Source organism: Gracilinanus agilis, chromosome 4, assembly GCF_016433145.1.
Source record: "Gracilinanus agilis isolate LMUSP501 chromosome 4, AgileGrace, whole genome shotgun sequence".
In the NCBI taxonomy this organism is placed as follows: domain Eukaryota; kingdom Metazoa; phylum Chordata; class Mammalia; order Didelphimorphia; family Didelphidae; genus Gracilinanus; species Gracilinanus agilis.
Window position 1 is genome coordinate 394231072 of NC_058133.1, and position 15791 is coordinate 394246862.

Consider the following 15791-nt stretch of genomic DNA (forward strand, 5'->3'; position numbering starts at 1 on the left):
ATTTTTGTTTTTAAGGTTGTGATTAAGGCTAATACTTCTTTTCATAGGTAGATGGAGGAACTATTGGCAGAAGGAAAGAAAGAAAAGATAATGAAAACCTCTAGCCTGGGGGTCCATGGATAGATTTTAGGGGTTCATGAACTTAGATTTTTAAAAATATATCTTTGTTTCAGTATAACTGGTTTACTTTGTAATGCCATGTGTTTTATTTTATGCACTTAAATTCAAAAAAGAGGTCCATAGGCTTCACTAAACTACTAAAGGTATTCATGTCCCACATCTGGTAAAGCTTAGGAACCTCTGTTAAGCAGAAACCATTCCAAAGTTCCAGGTAGCCACTGTCCTTCTGTTAGCCATAGTTCTACAACCATGGAAATGCTTTGTGGGGTTCTAGCCAGGTGAGGATGAAATACCAGAAGTTGCTAGATCTTTAAAATTGCTTCAGACTTTTCAACTGTGTCAGAAACAAGGAGTTGCCTGTAAAAGAAGGCAAATCCAAAGTGAAACTATCTCACCTCAGGGTCTCATCCAACTAGGTGGTCCTACAAGAAGATGCCCCAACATTCACTGTGGTCTCACTCTATGCCCTTAAAACCAGGCTAACATATAGAATCTGAGCCAAGAATCACAGTAGCCCCAGCTATGCCCACTCTAGGTTATTAAACAAATATGGATATTATAGAAGTGGAACTCCTTTTCTCCCATCTCTATACTTCTGAGGTAAAGAGCAGAAAGAAACAGAGCCCCAGGACAAAAGAGTAATCGCCCATAATCTATATTGGATGACAATTAGAAGAATCATAGTGTTAGAAAGGTAACTTAGGAGGGGAATTTATTCAGGGCAGAGATATACTCCCTTCTGGAGTCTCAAGCAAGACACAGAGAAAATTAGGTATGCTCACAGAAATAAAGTCAGTGATTTGTTTTGAGATTAGCTTGAAGGTTTCATTAATACCTTAAGATATATTTCACATTCCCAGAGGTGATTTTTTTCCTCAATTTTTCTTGTACTGATCTCCATAAAAGAACATACCTCTATGTTCTCCTGAGTTCTTTTACAATTCTTGGAACTCTCCTTAATCATTCCTACTGCTTTGTTCAATATCTTTTTTTTTTTATTAGACTCCTGCACTCCCAATGATTGAGGCTTATTTTTCTCTCATTTTCCCTCTGGAAAAAACCATCCACTTGAAAAAAAAGTGGGGGAAGGGGTGGCTCTAGTCTGAGAATCCTTTTTACCTGGCTTAGAAAAGTGCACCCCATTTGAAGGCGCAGTTCTCACTGATACACTGTCCTAAACCATATACCTGACCCTGAATACTGCTTTTAAAGCCATTCATACCACAATATTTAATTTCAAGATGCTGATTAAAAGACAATTTTCTCCAGTCTTTCTTAACTTTGTGATGTGTGTCCCTTTATCCATGTTTGAGTTTAAAACAATATTAATGGGTTTTAAGTGATTTAAATATATATAGATATAAACTCACACGCTAGAAAATCATTTTGTTCTTATCCCCAATAGAGTAGGCTCTGTGCTCCAGGCACGTAGCTTCTTTTACTGCAAACAGAGCTCTCATTGAGAGCCTGGGAGCCCAGCACTGATGAAATCAGCCCGAGAGACCTGAAGCTTCAGACTTGTTCAATAAATAATCTTCAGTGGCCAAGCCTGCTCACCAAAGTGAAGGAGGTTTCGTGTTTATCTGGTGAATTTAGGGCAATCTAATCAACCAATTTAAATAACGAGGAAAAACCATAGTTCACAAAGTCTCTGTCTCAATTATCTGTACCGGTTGACTAGACTGACCTATAAATTTGCCAGACAATTGAATCACACAGCCCTCCTCTTTAACTTAGCTGGGTAGACCAGATAAGAGAAAAGAGGTCACTTTGCAGACCTTCGAAGTGACCAGCTAGAATTTACAGTTGTCAGTCTAGGAAATGCCATGTATTACAAGGCTAGCTTATATTTATATAATATTCTATGGTTATGGTGTAATTTTTTGTAATATTATCTGATTTGATCCTCTTAATTAACACCATGTGGCACATAGTTTTCTAATCTGAAAAGCAGAAGCCTGGTTATCTGTCCATCATAACCCCTACTTATGGGATAGGACCGTGAAATCTAAGACTGACATATAAAGCTCAAAGTAATCTATTTCCTGGGAAGCTGTCAGCTTCTGTCCCATTTGTCCAATCTTTTGTGATTTCACCTCCCTGATATTACCACTATTATCTTATTTTCTTCATCCTTAATGGGTTTCCATGTTGAATTTCAATCTTATCTGCTCTCCCTCCAGTATGTGTTAAAGAATTCTTTACCCTTCTTCATTGCACAAGCCCAGCAAGCACACAGTAGTGGCTGGTTCATCCCTCTCTCTCACCCCTTCTCCCCACCCTGAAATGACCTTGACACCGTGATCGTGGCCAAATCCTGGTTCTTGTCATGTGGCTGATGTTTCAGCAACTGTAAGTTGTCATCACAGCCGCAGTCTCCACCCTTGCTGACAGTTACATAAGAAGCCACATAAACTTCTGTTACCTAGTACAGGCTTTTATTAAACAGAGACGAAGTGAGATGCCAAGTGGGCAACAGATCCTTGCAGGAAATATGTCCCCTGGGAAGTCGAGTGGCTGCCTCCAGCCCTTGGCTCTAAGGGAAATGGCAGTTAGCTCTCTGTCTATCTTTGCAATGTTAAATATTCCAGGGTGATATGTTGTGTCTTCGGCCTGAAGGGGCAAGAGAGAAATAGTCCTTTCAAAATTAAAATTCTCCTGCTGTTGGTTTGATTTTGGAATACAATAAGTACAGACTGGAGAATATGACTTTCGACTGTCAACACTTTCTATCCTGCTCCCACAGAACTTTCCTTTTGCCAGAAAAAGTTACTTAAGTAAAACGAGGGTCTAATGAATATTCAGAACAATTGTTTGGCTTGGATGCAATGCCTTGGATAAATCATTGGGTGGCCTGGAAGGTGGGCCAGTAAAATCTTTTCAGTATAATATCACTTGTCCCTCTACTTGGATATCAACTCAGTGACAATTGCTTCTTTAGGTAACACTTATATAATGCTTACTATGTGCCAGGCACATTACAATTATTCTTTTATTTGATCCTCACAACAATCTTAGGAGTTAGATGCTATCATTATCCCCATTTTATAAATAAGGAAACTGAGGCAGATAGAGATGGTTATTCCATTCTCTTGGGTCTCTGAAGGTACTTAATATTCAGAGATGGCTCATGAAAGAAAAGAGACATTTAAACATGTTTGATACGAAACTATTGCTTAGAAAGGCAATTGAGGGGCAGCTAAGTGGCTCGGTTGGATTGAGAGACAAGCACAGAGACAGGAGGCCTTGGGTTCAAATCTGGACACAAGCACTTCCTAGCTATTTGACCCTCATATACTTCCTAGCTGTGTGACCCTGGCCAAGTCACTTAACCTCCACTGTCTAGTCCTTACCACTCTTCTGCCTTGGAACCAATACATAGTACTGACTCTAAGATGGAAAGTAAGGGTTTTTTTTAAAACAAAAAAGAACATATATTTTTATATTTGTGGCTTAAATACAAAAGTTACAATTGGAAAATCGTGAAAATCAATTTGGAAAACTGTGACTTGGTCCAAAGAAATGAGAGAGACCACTGGAAGGGTAAAAGGACAAAAATAAAAAATGAAGACTATAATAATGATCATTCCTCAGGAAGTTTATCAAATATTAAAAAATTAAATTAAAAAAATTTTTTTAATTTTTTTAAATTAAAAAAAAATAAAATAATTTTTTAAAGGCTACAACTGGAATGTTAAGCAATCCCTAAAATCCAACAAACTCCTTGATGGAGACCCAGCACTGAAAAAGGTAGTATAGAAGTACAAATACATTTACAGAGCTTTGCAGAAGGATTTTATTCTTTACTGTCCTTGTCTTTTGAGTCCTTTGACCCTTTAGCCAATTGCCAATATTACCTTACTAAGCCCCAACATTGGAATACTCCCACCATCCACTGCTTTTGCTCCTATGCACATGCTTCTGAATAAAAGGAAGCCCTATAGATTGACACGCTTCACTATAAAATTATGCTTTTTAATCACAACTGGACCCTCACAATGGCAAGGCAATCCTTGAATCCTTTCCTAATTGACCATCCCACTCACTACAACAACTTTTTCAAACCCTTTCTTCTCCCCTCAAAATTCCCATGGTCTTCCTTGCCACAGCTAAGAACAATGCCTCTTATTTGGCTGAAAAAAATTGAGAACATTTGCCAGAGTTCCTTCTTCTGCTACAATTAGGATGTTGAAAGATCTCTAAAATCCAGCAAATAAACTTGACTGACCTCTTCCTCATTTCACATTACTCAAATGCCTTCTGTCACTATCTCCTCCTTCTCCCCTGTATCATGCCTTTAAAGAAGTGACTCTTCTCTTTGCCAAGGCAAACCAGTCTTCATGGACAAATAAGCCTATTCCATCCCATCTTTTCCAGCAAATTGATGCCTCTATCATCTCCTCTTTCTTACTTATCTTCATCTCTTCCTGTCTACTGGCTACTTCCTTTCTATTTACAAACATGCCCTTGTCTTCCTCATTCTTGGAAAACCCTCACTTGAACCACCCAACCCTGCTAGCTTCTAACTCATATCTCCCTCCCCTTTTCTGGCTAAATTTATTAAGAAGACTGTTTACAATCATTTTCTCTGCTTCCTTTCTTCTAATTTTCTTTTTTTATTATTTAAACCATTATCTTATATCTTAGAATTAATAATAAATATGGGTTCCAAAGCAGAAAAGCAGTAAGGGTTAGGCAGTTGGGGGTTAAGTGACTTGCCCAGGGTCACATAAACAGAACATGTCTGAGAAGAGAGAAAAGGTACCATAAAGGGGCAAGTAAAGATGGAATACTCTGGTATAAGATATAGGAAGACTGTTAAAGTTCTTGGGGAAGAAGTCTTTGTCTAGAGAGGAGATCCTCATGCCAGAGATTTCTCAGTGTGGCAAAGTGGCAGTTGAAGTCCAGAAAGATTCTTATTTATGAATTCTGTAATATATGTACAGAGTAGAGAATTCTGAGCAAGGAAAGTTGACTCACTCTCCCTGTTTCCTAAACTCTATCCTCAGCCTCAGCCTGCGCTGCCTCATTTTATTGGAACAATAGCAAGGATAATACTCATATATAAAGTGGCTTTAAGGTAGCCTAGAGAAAAGGTATTATTTGTTTTTAAGATGGGGAAAAATTCTTCTGCCTTACTCTGTACAGAAAGTATATATATTTGTATAGATATATAGACATAGATATACATATACATATACATATAGATGTGTGTGTATTCTGTCATATTCCACACATAAATACTTGGGTGAACATATGCATGTATATATACATATGTGTATGTTTGTGTTGGTATGTGCCTATACATGCACAGGAGGAGCTAGGTGGCATTTTGGGTAGAGCAGGGAAGACTCTCCTTCCTAAATTCAAATCTGGCCTCAGACCTTACTAGCTGTGTGACCTTGGACAAGTCACTTCACCTTGTTTGTTTCCATTTCCTCATCTGTGAAATGAGTCAGAGAAGAAAATGGCAAACCGCTCCAGTATCTTTGCTAAGAAAACCCCAAATGGGGTCGCAGAGTCAAACATGACTGAAAAATGACTGAATAACGACAAAAATATGCACAGCTACATATATGTGAGAAAACCTCGAGTAGCCAAACCTTGGAGTAATAAGAACCGAGATTCAGGTCCTCCCTCTGACATATGTCAGCTGTGAAATCTTTCTCTAACACACGGTAGATCCTTAGTAATGCCGAATGAATGAATACACTTAAACTCTTAGTGCCCTTGTCAGTGTTTTAAGATTTTAAATTACAGACAAGTCAATGCTCTGTATCGGTTGGAATAATTTCCACTCTATCAGTTCCCTAGAGAGATGAAATCATAGGTTAGAAACATAAGCAGTTTTCAAAGGTTAACATGATTTTCCTCATTTATTAGGGTTATTTACTTACATTTCCCAAAGAGCCTACTTTTTCTCTTCAGAAGAGATGGGAATATGGACTTTTCACTCTTCACCCTTTGCTTGGTCCTGTTTTCCATAAACGACCAGAGCTTGATCAGACATCGAAGACGCCAAGACATCCCCTGCACCCAGGGCCATTGCCAGGCATGTTGATTGGCTGCTGGACTTTGATGACTCTGAAAGAGAGAGCAAGGTTGACAGTCTGTCTCACTTTAATCCAATTCACCCACAGTCCAGACATCACCCTGAGAATGTCACTGGTCTTTGTAATACCATTCCACGACTCTTTTCAAGCTGTCTGTGATGGCTCCACTCCTACATCTTCTTAGAAAATGAAGAACGAACAATGACAACAACCATCTTCTTGAGGAGAGAGTGTAGTTTAGTGAACAAGAGGGCTGGACTTCAAGACAGGAAGATCTGGGTTTAATCCCTATCGCTGACTCTTTCTGGTTGTGGGACCCTGTGCAAGTCATTCAGTCTCAGTGCTATGGGGTGCAGCTAATTCTTGAAGATTAGAGAAGTTGTTCATCTGCATTGGTGGGAGTTCCCTCATCCAAGACTTCCCTATACAAATGAAATCACAAGTCCAGTCCATATCCCTGTGATGTTCTTTTAGCTCATTATATAAAACAGTATATTGACTAAATTATAAATTTAAAGATAATACACATTCGAAACAAATAGCAAATTCACAGAGAATAAATCTAGCTCTCTGTTTCATGCTTCTTAGCTCCATGAAGACATCTATTCATATAAGATACTTTAACAAAGAACAGTGGCAACTCTAATGCTTCTTTTTTTTTCCTTGCTGAGACCTCTGCTGGGATTTCTGTCAGCTTGGTTATGGTTGAGCCTAAGGGGGATCTAAGCAGAATTCTGTAGAAGGGTCAACTTAAAGAAGACTCTGAGCTTGAAATCAGTTGTTCAGGACCTAGGAGAAATTATGTTGTGGACAAATATGAATTTTAGCAAAAAGTGAAAAGTACAACCGACAGCATTCTCTCTTTCAGAGCACTTTAGGTGCATTGCCATTATGACCCTACAAAAGAGAAAATCCTATGGAGGCTTTGCAAGCAACTGGGATTTTCAGGGAGTACTTTCTTGTCTGGAGATATTCTTCATTCTGGGAGACATACCAGGGAGACTGGAAAGGAAAGGGGAAGGTCACTGGATTTGGAGTCAAAAGACAAAGAAACAATTTCTAGCTTCATCTATCTACATCTCCATTTCCTTATCTACAAATAGGAATATAGTACTTGTTCTATTTAGCTCATGGATTGTTTGGACTGCTGTCATTATTTGCTGGGGGTCATCATCATCATCAAAAGTATTTAAGAATTGTTACTTTATACACAGCACTCTCCAGACCAGGGGTCAGCAACCTTTTTGGCCGTGAGAGCCATAAACACCACATTTTTTAAAATGTAATTTCGTGAGAGCCGTGCAGTGCTCACAGTACGTGCTCCTGTAACAGCACCTGAAAAAAAATTGACTTTATGGCTCCTGCAGAAAGAGCCATATGTGGCCCTCAAAAGAGCCAGATTATGGCTCGAGAGCCATACGTTGCCAACCCCTGCTCCAGACCCTATTCGTTAGAATTTGGCTTCTTTGACCTCTGGTGACAATGCCATTTGCTTGATGAGTTGGAATATTGGTAGAGTGAGAGTGCATACCCTTGGCAGCATTTTCAAACATTTATCTTTTGTTTTCTAGGAGATGTACGAGTAAGAGGTCAGACAGGGGTTCCTGCAGAACGCCGTGGCTCCTACCCATTCATTGATTTCCGCCTTCTTAACAGTGAGTAATTAAATATACCTGGAAAGAAAGAGGTTTGGGGGGGGGTAGAGGGGGGAGATTATAATTTTCCTCTTAACTTCAAAGTTTTCCTGAAGTTTTCTGCCCTTAATTTCCTTCCTTCTCCATGTATCTCCTTCCATTGTGTCTGTTTCCTACTTTGACAATTAATATTACCCTACCCTAATTCTTAGAGCTTTTGGTGTGGATTAAATGAGTTATCATATGTCAAATTACTTGGAAAGGTTACAATACTTTATAAATATGAGATTACTATTATTATTATTATTATTACTTCCTTGAACCACTGAAGAGATTCGAAGCTATTCTTACTTTTAAAATCCTGCAGAGAAAATATTCCATAGCTTTCATTGACAACTTATCAGTTTCACTCATTTGACTTCTGTCTGAACTAAACTCTCATATTGCAGTTTAAACCATTACCTCATCATAGACCCTCATCAGTTGATTTATACATTCTAGACCAACTCTTTTCCTTCATTCGACAACCCTAGACATTTTATCTTTTACTTTCTACTTCCTATCCCACCTCCTCCTTTAGATTTTTTAAATCCTCTCTCCCCCTTTGCTTTTGATTGAACAATTTGGTTTTGTGTTTTTACTTCATAATTCTATCATTTGCTGGTTCTGTCAGGAACTACTAAACTAATCATTGCTCTATATGTAAATATCTTCTGCCCCAAGCAAGTAATTTTAACTTTGAGCTTGAGAGAAGTAGATATATTTCAAGTTTTGCTTTAAGTGATAAAAAGAAAAAGCAAAAACAATTGTTATCCCTCAAGGAGCTTACATTCTAATGGGAGAGACAATATATGAAAAATGGAACATATAAGAAAAATACAAAGAGAATGGAAGAGAACATTTGAAGAAATAGTTGTGATAGCTGGTAAGAATAAATAAACAAACACAGGAAAGAGGCACTTGAGCTGAGTCTTAAAGTATATATATATACATATATATACATATATATGTATATATGTAGTGTATATACATATAATATAAAGTATATATTATATGGTGATGGGAGCTGGAGTGTCATGTGTAAGAAACAGAAAGAAAAGTAGTATAACTAGATCATGGAGTTTGGGGAAGGGAAAAGGCAACAAATATGTATTAAGTATTTGGGCACTATGCTAAGCATTTTACAAATAAACATTTGATCATTTGATCCTCACAATAATTCTATGAAGTAAGTACTTTTATGATGCTATTTTATAATTGAGAAAAGTGAGGCTAAGTGATTAGATTTGAGCTTGGGTCTTCCTGACTCTAGCCCAACAACTCTGCGCTCTATGCCACGTAGCTGCCTCTTGTATGTGGATGAGAAAAAATGACTTAAAAGGTAGGAAGGGACTGAGATGGCTTATAAAGATTTTTAAATGTCAAATAGAGAATTTTGTATTTTATCGTATAGGTCACAGTCACTAGACTTACCGAGTAGGGGAATGACACAATCAGACCTATGGTTTAGGAAAATAATCTGGCAACTAAATTGGAGATGGGAGTAGAAAGAGATTTAAGGCAGGGAGACCAACCTGAAGACTATTGGAGTAGTCCAGGAAAAAAAAAAAGATGTCAAGGGCCTTTGGCAGGTATATGTGAGAGACACTAGAGAAAAAAAATTACAAGATTTGGCAACTAAATGAATAAATTCAGAAAGCGAAGAAGAGTCCAGGATGACATAAGGTTGAGAAAGCAAGGGTATCTCTAAGGATGACAATGCCCTTAACTGTATTAGGAAGCTGAGAAGTGGAAAAAGATTGCCAAGGAAATGATTAATTTTATTTGGGACCCATTGAATTTGAAGTGCTTATGGGACACCCAGTCCTAAATGCTTAACAATCAATTTGTAATACAGAAGGAAGGCTTAGTAAAGAAACCAAGGCTGCATATATAAATCTAGGAATCACATGCATAGAAATAATAATAGAACCCACAAGAGCTAAGACTAGAACCAAGGGAGAGAGTATAGAGAGCAAAGAGGAGAAAGCCCAAGAGAAATCTTTAGGTAATACTCACAGTTAACTGGGTATGATGTGCATGAAAGTCTAAAAAAGAGATGAAGGAAGAGCTATCAGGCTGATAGAAAAAAATCTAAGGGAGATAAAAATCATGAAAACTCAGAAAGAAAAGCATATTCATGAGGATAAGAGGAATGACAAAGGCAAATGCTGATGTATCTCTAGAACAGGCCATTAGATTTGACAGTTAAGAGATCATTGTTAACTTTAGAGAAGGCTGCTCCAGTTGAATAAGGCATTTAGAAGCCAGATTATAGAAGTTTAGGAGCAAGGGAAAGGAAAGAGAATGGGGGTCCCTAGTACAGATATTTTTCTCAAGGAGAAGGGAAGATAGATATAGAATGATAGCTAATAGGTATAGTATTAACTTGTGAGGAATTTTTTTTTAAGGATTGAAAAAATTGAAAAATTGAAAATGTTTCTAGGCAGCAAAGAAAGAACTAATAGATAGGAAAATAATGAAAATTAGAGAGTTGGAGAAATGATGGGAAGTAATATGCTGGAAAAGCTCGGAGGGGATAGGATCCAGAATACTCATATGGTGTTGACACAGACAAGCAGAAAGGCCATCTCACCATCAGAGATTGCAACAAAGGAAAAGATAATGAGGACTGATAGAGGAATGTGAGATGGAGAGAAGAGAATAAGAGGGAGCTTTCAGCAAATGTAATACATATGGACTATATGTATATAATGACAGAAAATAGCTTTTTTGGAACACAAATCAAATTACAGGTCCACATATTTCTAAGCTCTTCATCTTCAAGTGAAAAAAAATATCAGAAAAGCCTACATCCCTGGAACAGACTAAGAGACTTGGAATCCTTGAATGGATTTTAGAGGGTTCATGAATGTGGATGAGGAAAAAAAAATTTATACTATCTTCTAATTAAAATTCAGCATTTCCTTCGGTTATGAATTTCAAATTATATATTTAAAAGTAATGTACATGTAAATTAAATTCCTTATTTATATGTAAATTAGATGTTATTTACAGGTAATATAAATTACAATTTTATATTTTGTGTATATATGTTATGTTGTACATTGTGTGTTTATATATGTGTACTTGTAGATATACATATGTCAATGTTCCTTAGAAGAAAAAGATCCATAAGCTTCACCAGGCTAAGAGTTCATAACATAAAAAAGGTTAGGTTCCCCTGGCCTAGAACATAACTAGAATTGGTTCATTCCAAAGCCAATTTCAGGAAGCAAAAAGGGAGAAAAGGAAAATAAATTGACAGACTCTTCACAAACTATTAGACATAAAATTAAGTAGTCCTCTTCCAGTTTTTCAAAATTGGCCTGCTAACATATATAGCAGAATATATAACATGTAATCAATGGAAGCATTCTTAAAGTCCTTATGTGTACCCTATGAGTAGTTGCAAAGCCCTTTGAAATTTTCACATTTTGAAATTTAGAAATCAGTCCAATATTTGTAATTTCATTTTTAAAAAAGATGATAAAGGTAAAAGGCTAATTATTTTATATGAAATAATTGCATAAAATATAGGATCATTTCAATAATATTTAATATTATATATTTAATATTATAATCATTTTAATATATTATATAATGTTTTATTATTCATTTAATGATTATATAATAAATTTCTATAAAATACCATCATATATTAATATGTTTCATTAAATGTATTCATGTTTAATATTATATTTGTACTATACTTGTATTTTATATATATCACTATTTGTAATCTATATATAATTTTATATTATAATTTATATTTTTAATAAAATACATTTGTATTTTGTTTATTTTATGTAATTTTAAATTTTATATAATAATCATATTGTATATAAATTATAATTTATATGTACATATATTACAAGCTTCTAGAAGGCCAGCTCTGACAATGCACATGACACCAGCAAAACAGATAGAGGAGCAAAAAAAAACCAAATTTGCCCCACTAGTAATCTAATNCAGAGAGAGAGAGAGAGAGAGAGAGAGAGAGAGAGAGAGAGAGAGAGTTTTCAGTTGTATTTTAGGACATCAATTCTTGATATATGTACTGATGGACAAACTCGAGTATTCTATCCATTTCAGCTGCATATCATAGGGGCATTCGTCATGGACAGATGGATTCACTTAGGAGAGAGAGATCTTAAGTCTTTTTCAAGGCATGTATTCTGTGCAACTTCAACTAGATTATTAGTTTCTATAGAGCAGGGAACCCTATCTTCTCATTATTTGATTACTAAGCCCCTTCAAGCCAGGCCCAGAACTTAAACTGAGGAAAGGAGCAAGCATTTGAAAAATCATGAAGTATTTCAAAAAAACCCAAAATGTTCTCTCCAACAAAAACCTCCTTTTTGAAAACTAACATTAAAACCACCATTCTTCCAATGGTGTTCTGGTAATCTTGGAACAAATCAGTCAGTCAATCAACAAGTATTTATTAAGCATCTACTATGTGCCAGATAACCATGCAGAGAACTGGGGATACAAAGATGACAAAATGAAATGATTCCTGCCCTCCTGGGGTTTATATTCTATTGAAGGAAACAACATATACATAAATAAGCATATACCAAATAAATACAAAGTAAATGAGGGAGAAGCACTAGCATCTGTAAGAATAGGGAAGGCTTCATGTAGAAAGTGGCACTCAAGCAGATTTTTGAAGAAAATAAAGAATTCTAAGCAATGGCTATGTGGATAGCTGCATCATTAGAACTAACATATAAGCTGATGAGATTGCAAATTGATTTGAGCATTGAGTATTTAGGTATGACAAGAATCACACGGGATAAGAAGTCATGGAATAGTTGCAGTGTGCACCACAAAAAGAAGTACTCCCATAAGATGAGACATTTAGGGCTGGAAAGACCTCTTCTAATCCAGTGTTCTAATTTTTTAATGGGGAAATTGAGGCTTAGAGAAATTAGATGACTTTCTCAAGATATAATAAATAGTAAGGGACAGAGGGGATTCAAACTTGGGTTTTCTGACTCCAAACTTAGTACCTTGCAGCCTCATTAATGAAACCACCAATTGATTAAAGCTTTGATCCATCATAGTAATGGAATGTTGGAATGTTAAATAAACAACAAAAGAATGTTGGAATTATGGACTGTTTAAGAATAAAGGCATGGAATATAGTAGATAAAAATACATTATTTTTATTATAAAAGATTAGTTTTATTACAATGTGCTAAAACATTTCAAAAGCTGTATTAGGGTGTAATAGAGTCAGAATGAGGATTTATAGTGGATTCACTGTCTTTACTCCCCTCGATTTGTGGGCCCCTTAAGTAAAGTCTCATTCCAGTGCCCCATCCTATTAGGATGATAAACTTGGGTTCCTGAAGGTTAGGACATCAGAATACGAGCTTAGGCAGGAAAATATTTGAGTCTAAACCCAATAAATTTACTAGCATCTTATCTGATATAATCTCATGTTAATCTACTAGAGATCTTCCAAGTTGATAGCAACCAATTTACCACTCATCTTTAGATCTGGTCATTCAACCAGCTCTGGATTCATACAATTTTACTTTGTCTCAAATGTCTTCATCTGGCTGTAAAGTATTCCCTCACCAGAATATAAGTTCTTTGAGGGCAGGATATTAGCTAAGGAAAAAGACATTCATACCAAAAGTGAAATCTCTGTTTGATGAATCATTTTGGTTACAGAAAATCAATTAAACCCTCTACTAAAGTATAGCGGAGTTGTGATCTACTTTGATAGACTGAGTTCCTACACTTAGTAAATCACAGATTCTTGAACCTAACCAGAAATTATTTTTAAAGGAGAAAAAAAAAGCATCAAAAGGAGAGTAGGAAAGAGATTTGCTATAATACTGCCAAAGCAATGAATCCAATGAGGACACTACAAAGGGTAAATACAATTGTCTAAAAAGCATGTGAACTTAGACAATTTGAGATCAAATCAAAAAGATTTCCACATTCCCTAGAAAAGGAAATACAAAGGAAATATCCCTGGTAGGAGCCATGGGGCTGGAGAGAATTTAAATGCCCCTATGTAAGGCATTAAAGGTCTAAACATCAATAGCCACTGAGAACCAGGGACTTCAAACCAGAAGAGGGTCTTTGCATCAAAAGACTAATTGGTTGTTTGGCCTTCCTTGTCAATTTGCTCATTTTGATTTCCAGACTTCTGCTCTTCAAAACTTCATTAAGACTTCAACGGCCAAGAGTGTTTTTGGTTCCACAAGTATCCAGATAATTTTAGCAGCAATGCAAAAGTCATTGTCCCCTAATTTTTTTCTCCTCGTCAATATATGAGGTTGGTTTTTGTTTGCTTTGCAAGGAAGAAATGACTTAGAGACTAAAGACCAACTTCTTAAGTAGTAGCTATCTAAGATACTTCAAGAAGCTCTAGTTTTTCTTTCTTCTTTTTGGAAATTCAAATAAAATTCATTGTAGAACTGTTATTCTGACATTAGAAAAAGGGAGAATTGGTAATATTACATGTAGTTTCTTTGAACATGAATATCTATGAGGTAATGATAACATTGCACTACAGAATTTGTACCAAGATACAATGCAGACTTTGCCTCAACTTTAAAGACAGAACTACAAGGAATGATATCATTCTTAGTCCCTGCAAGCTACTTTCAGTAGTGCCCTCCAAAATCTTTGACTTTCATGTAAATGGCAGTAATCACTAAACTTCAGGATCATAACTATAATTCAATCCATCAAATATTGATTAAATGTCTATTATACAAAAGGCCCTGGACTAGACACTTGGAATAGAAGAAAACAAAACCTTTCCTCAAGCAGCATACATTCTACTGGAGGAATAAGACATGCACCTAGATAGAGTCCCATTCCATTCAACATAAATTTGCTAAGCACTTACTATATATAAAGCACCGTATTAAGTAATTGGAATCCTAACATAAAAATGAAATTTTTCCTGCCTTCAAGGAGTTTGCATTCTATTGGGGGAATCCTTCACAACCAAAGGAAGACATTTGAGCCAAAGTACAATTATACAAATCCAGAACTGTTTGAATGACAAGTCCCAAAAATTAGTTATCAAACTGGAAGGAGATCTCTAGTTGAGTACCCATGGGGTTGTATCAGATAATTAAAAATAGCAAAGTTTATACGAAAGAGAAGGATATAATTTCAAGAGGTAAGAGAACTAATGGAAAGGGAAGAATAAGGAAAGGTTGCATGTAAGAAGTAGAACCTGAACCATGCTTTAAGGAAACTAGAGATTCTACAAGGTAATGGGGAGGGAAGGAAAAAAGAGAGTGGGGCTGAAAGAGAGAGAAATAGAGACAGAGACAGAGACAGAGAGAGAGAGAGACAGAGTCAGAGACAGAGAGAGAGAGAGAGAGACAGAGAGAATTCTAGATATAGAAAAAAAATCCTGTGCAACAACAGTGGAGTAGGACAGAAAGGGAAATTAGATGAAATCAAACTGGAAAGGTAGGTGGGAGCCATATTGTTGAAGTCATCAAATACCAGTCTGAGAATTCTATAATTTATTTGATAATTTGAGTTGATGGGGAACCATAGTAAAAATTTTTGAGTAATAGCGTAACATGGATAGAGCTTTGTTTTATGTATATTAATTTGACAGTTGTCTATAGGATGGATTGGTGAGAGGGGAAACTGAAAGCAGGAATACAATTAGAGCACTATGATAATGATTTGAGCAAAAAGTGATGAGGGACTGATCTATAGCAAAGATTGTATATATGGAGTGTGAGAAAACAAAATGATGCTCACCTTATGGTTTAAACAATTTTACCAAAAGTGTGTTAATAGCAGTGCAGCTTTTCGGCATACTTGGCTACCCACCAAAAGTCATTAAAATTCTGAAAGTCTAAGGAAATATATGACCAGAATCATGGTGTCCTGTCTCATGTAATCCCTTCACTGATGGATTGAAGCTGAGTATTATTCAGACTATTTT

General features: G+C 36.2%; 1 protein-coding gene across 2 annotated transcripts in view; it reads left to right on the forward strand.

The window, feature by feature from the left end:
* The window catches only part of PDE7B (phosphodiesterase 7B), a 295299-nt gene that overhangs the window by 195419 nt on the left and 84089 nt on the right, over window positions 1–15791 (forward strand). For both annotated transcript variants that reach the window (XM_044677056.1, XM_044677055.1), the window contains one exon: window positions 7745–7828. In XM_044677056.1, the coding sequence (XP_044532991.1) occupies window positions 7745–7828 (84 nt within the window). The remainder of the gene's footprint in view (window positions 1–7744; window positions 7829–15791) is intronic.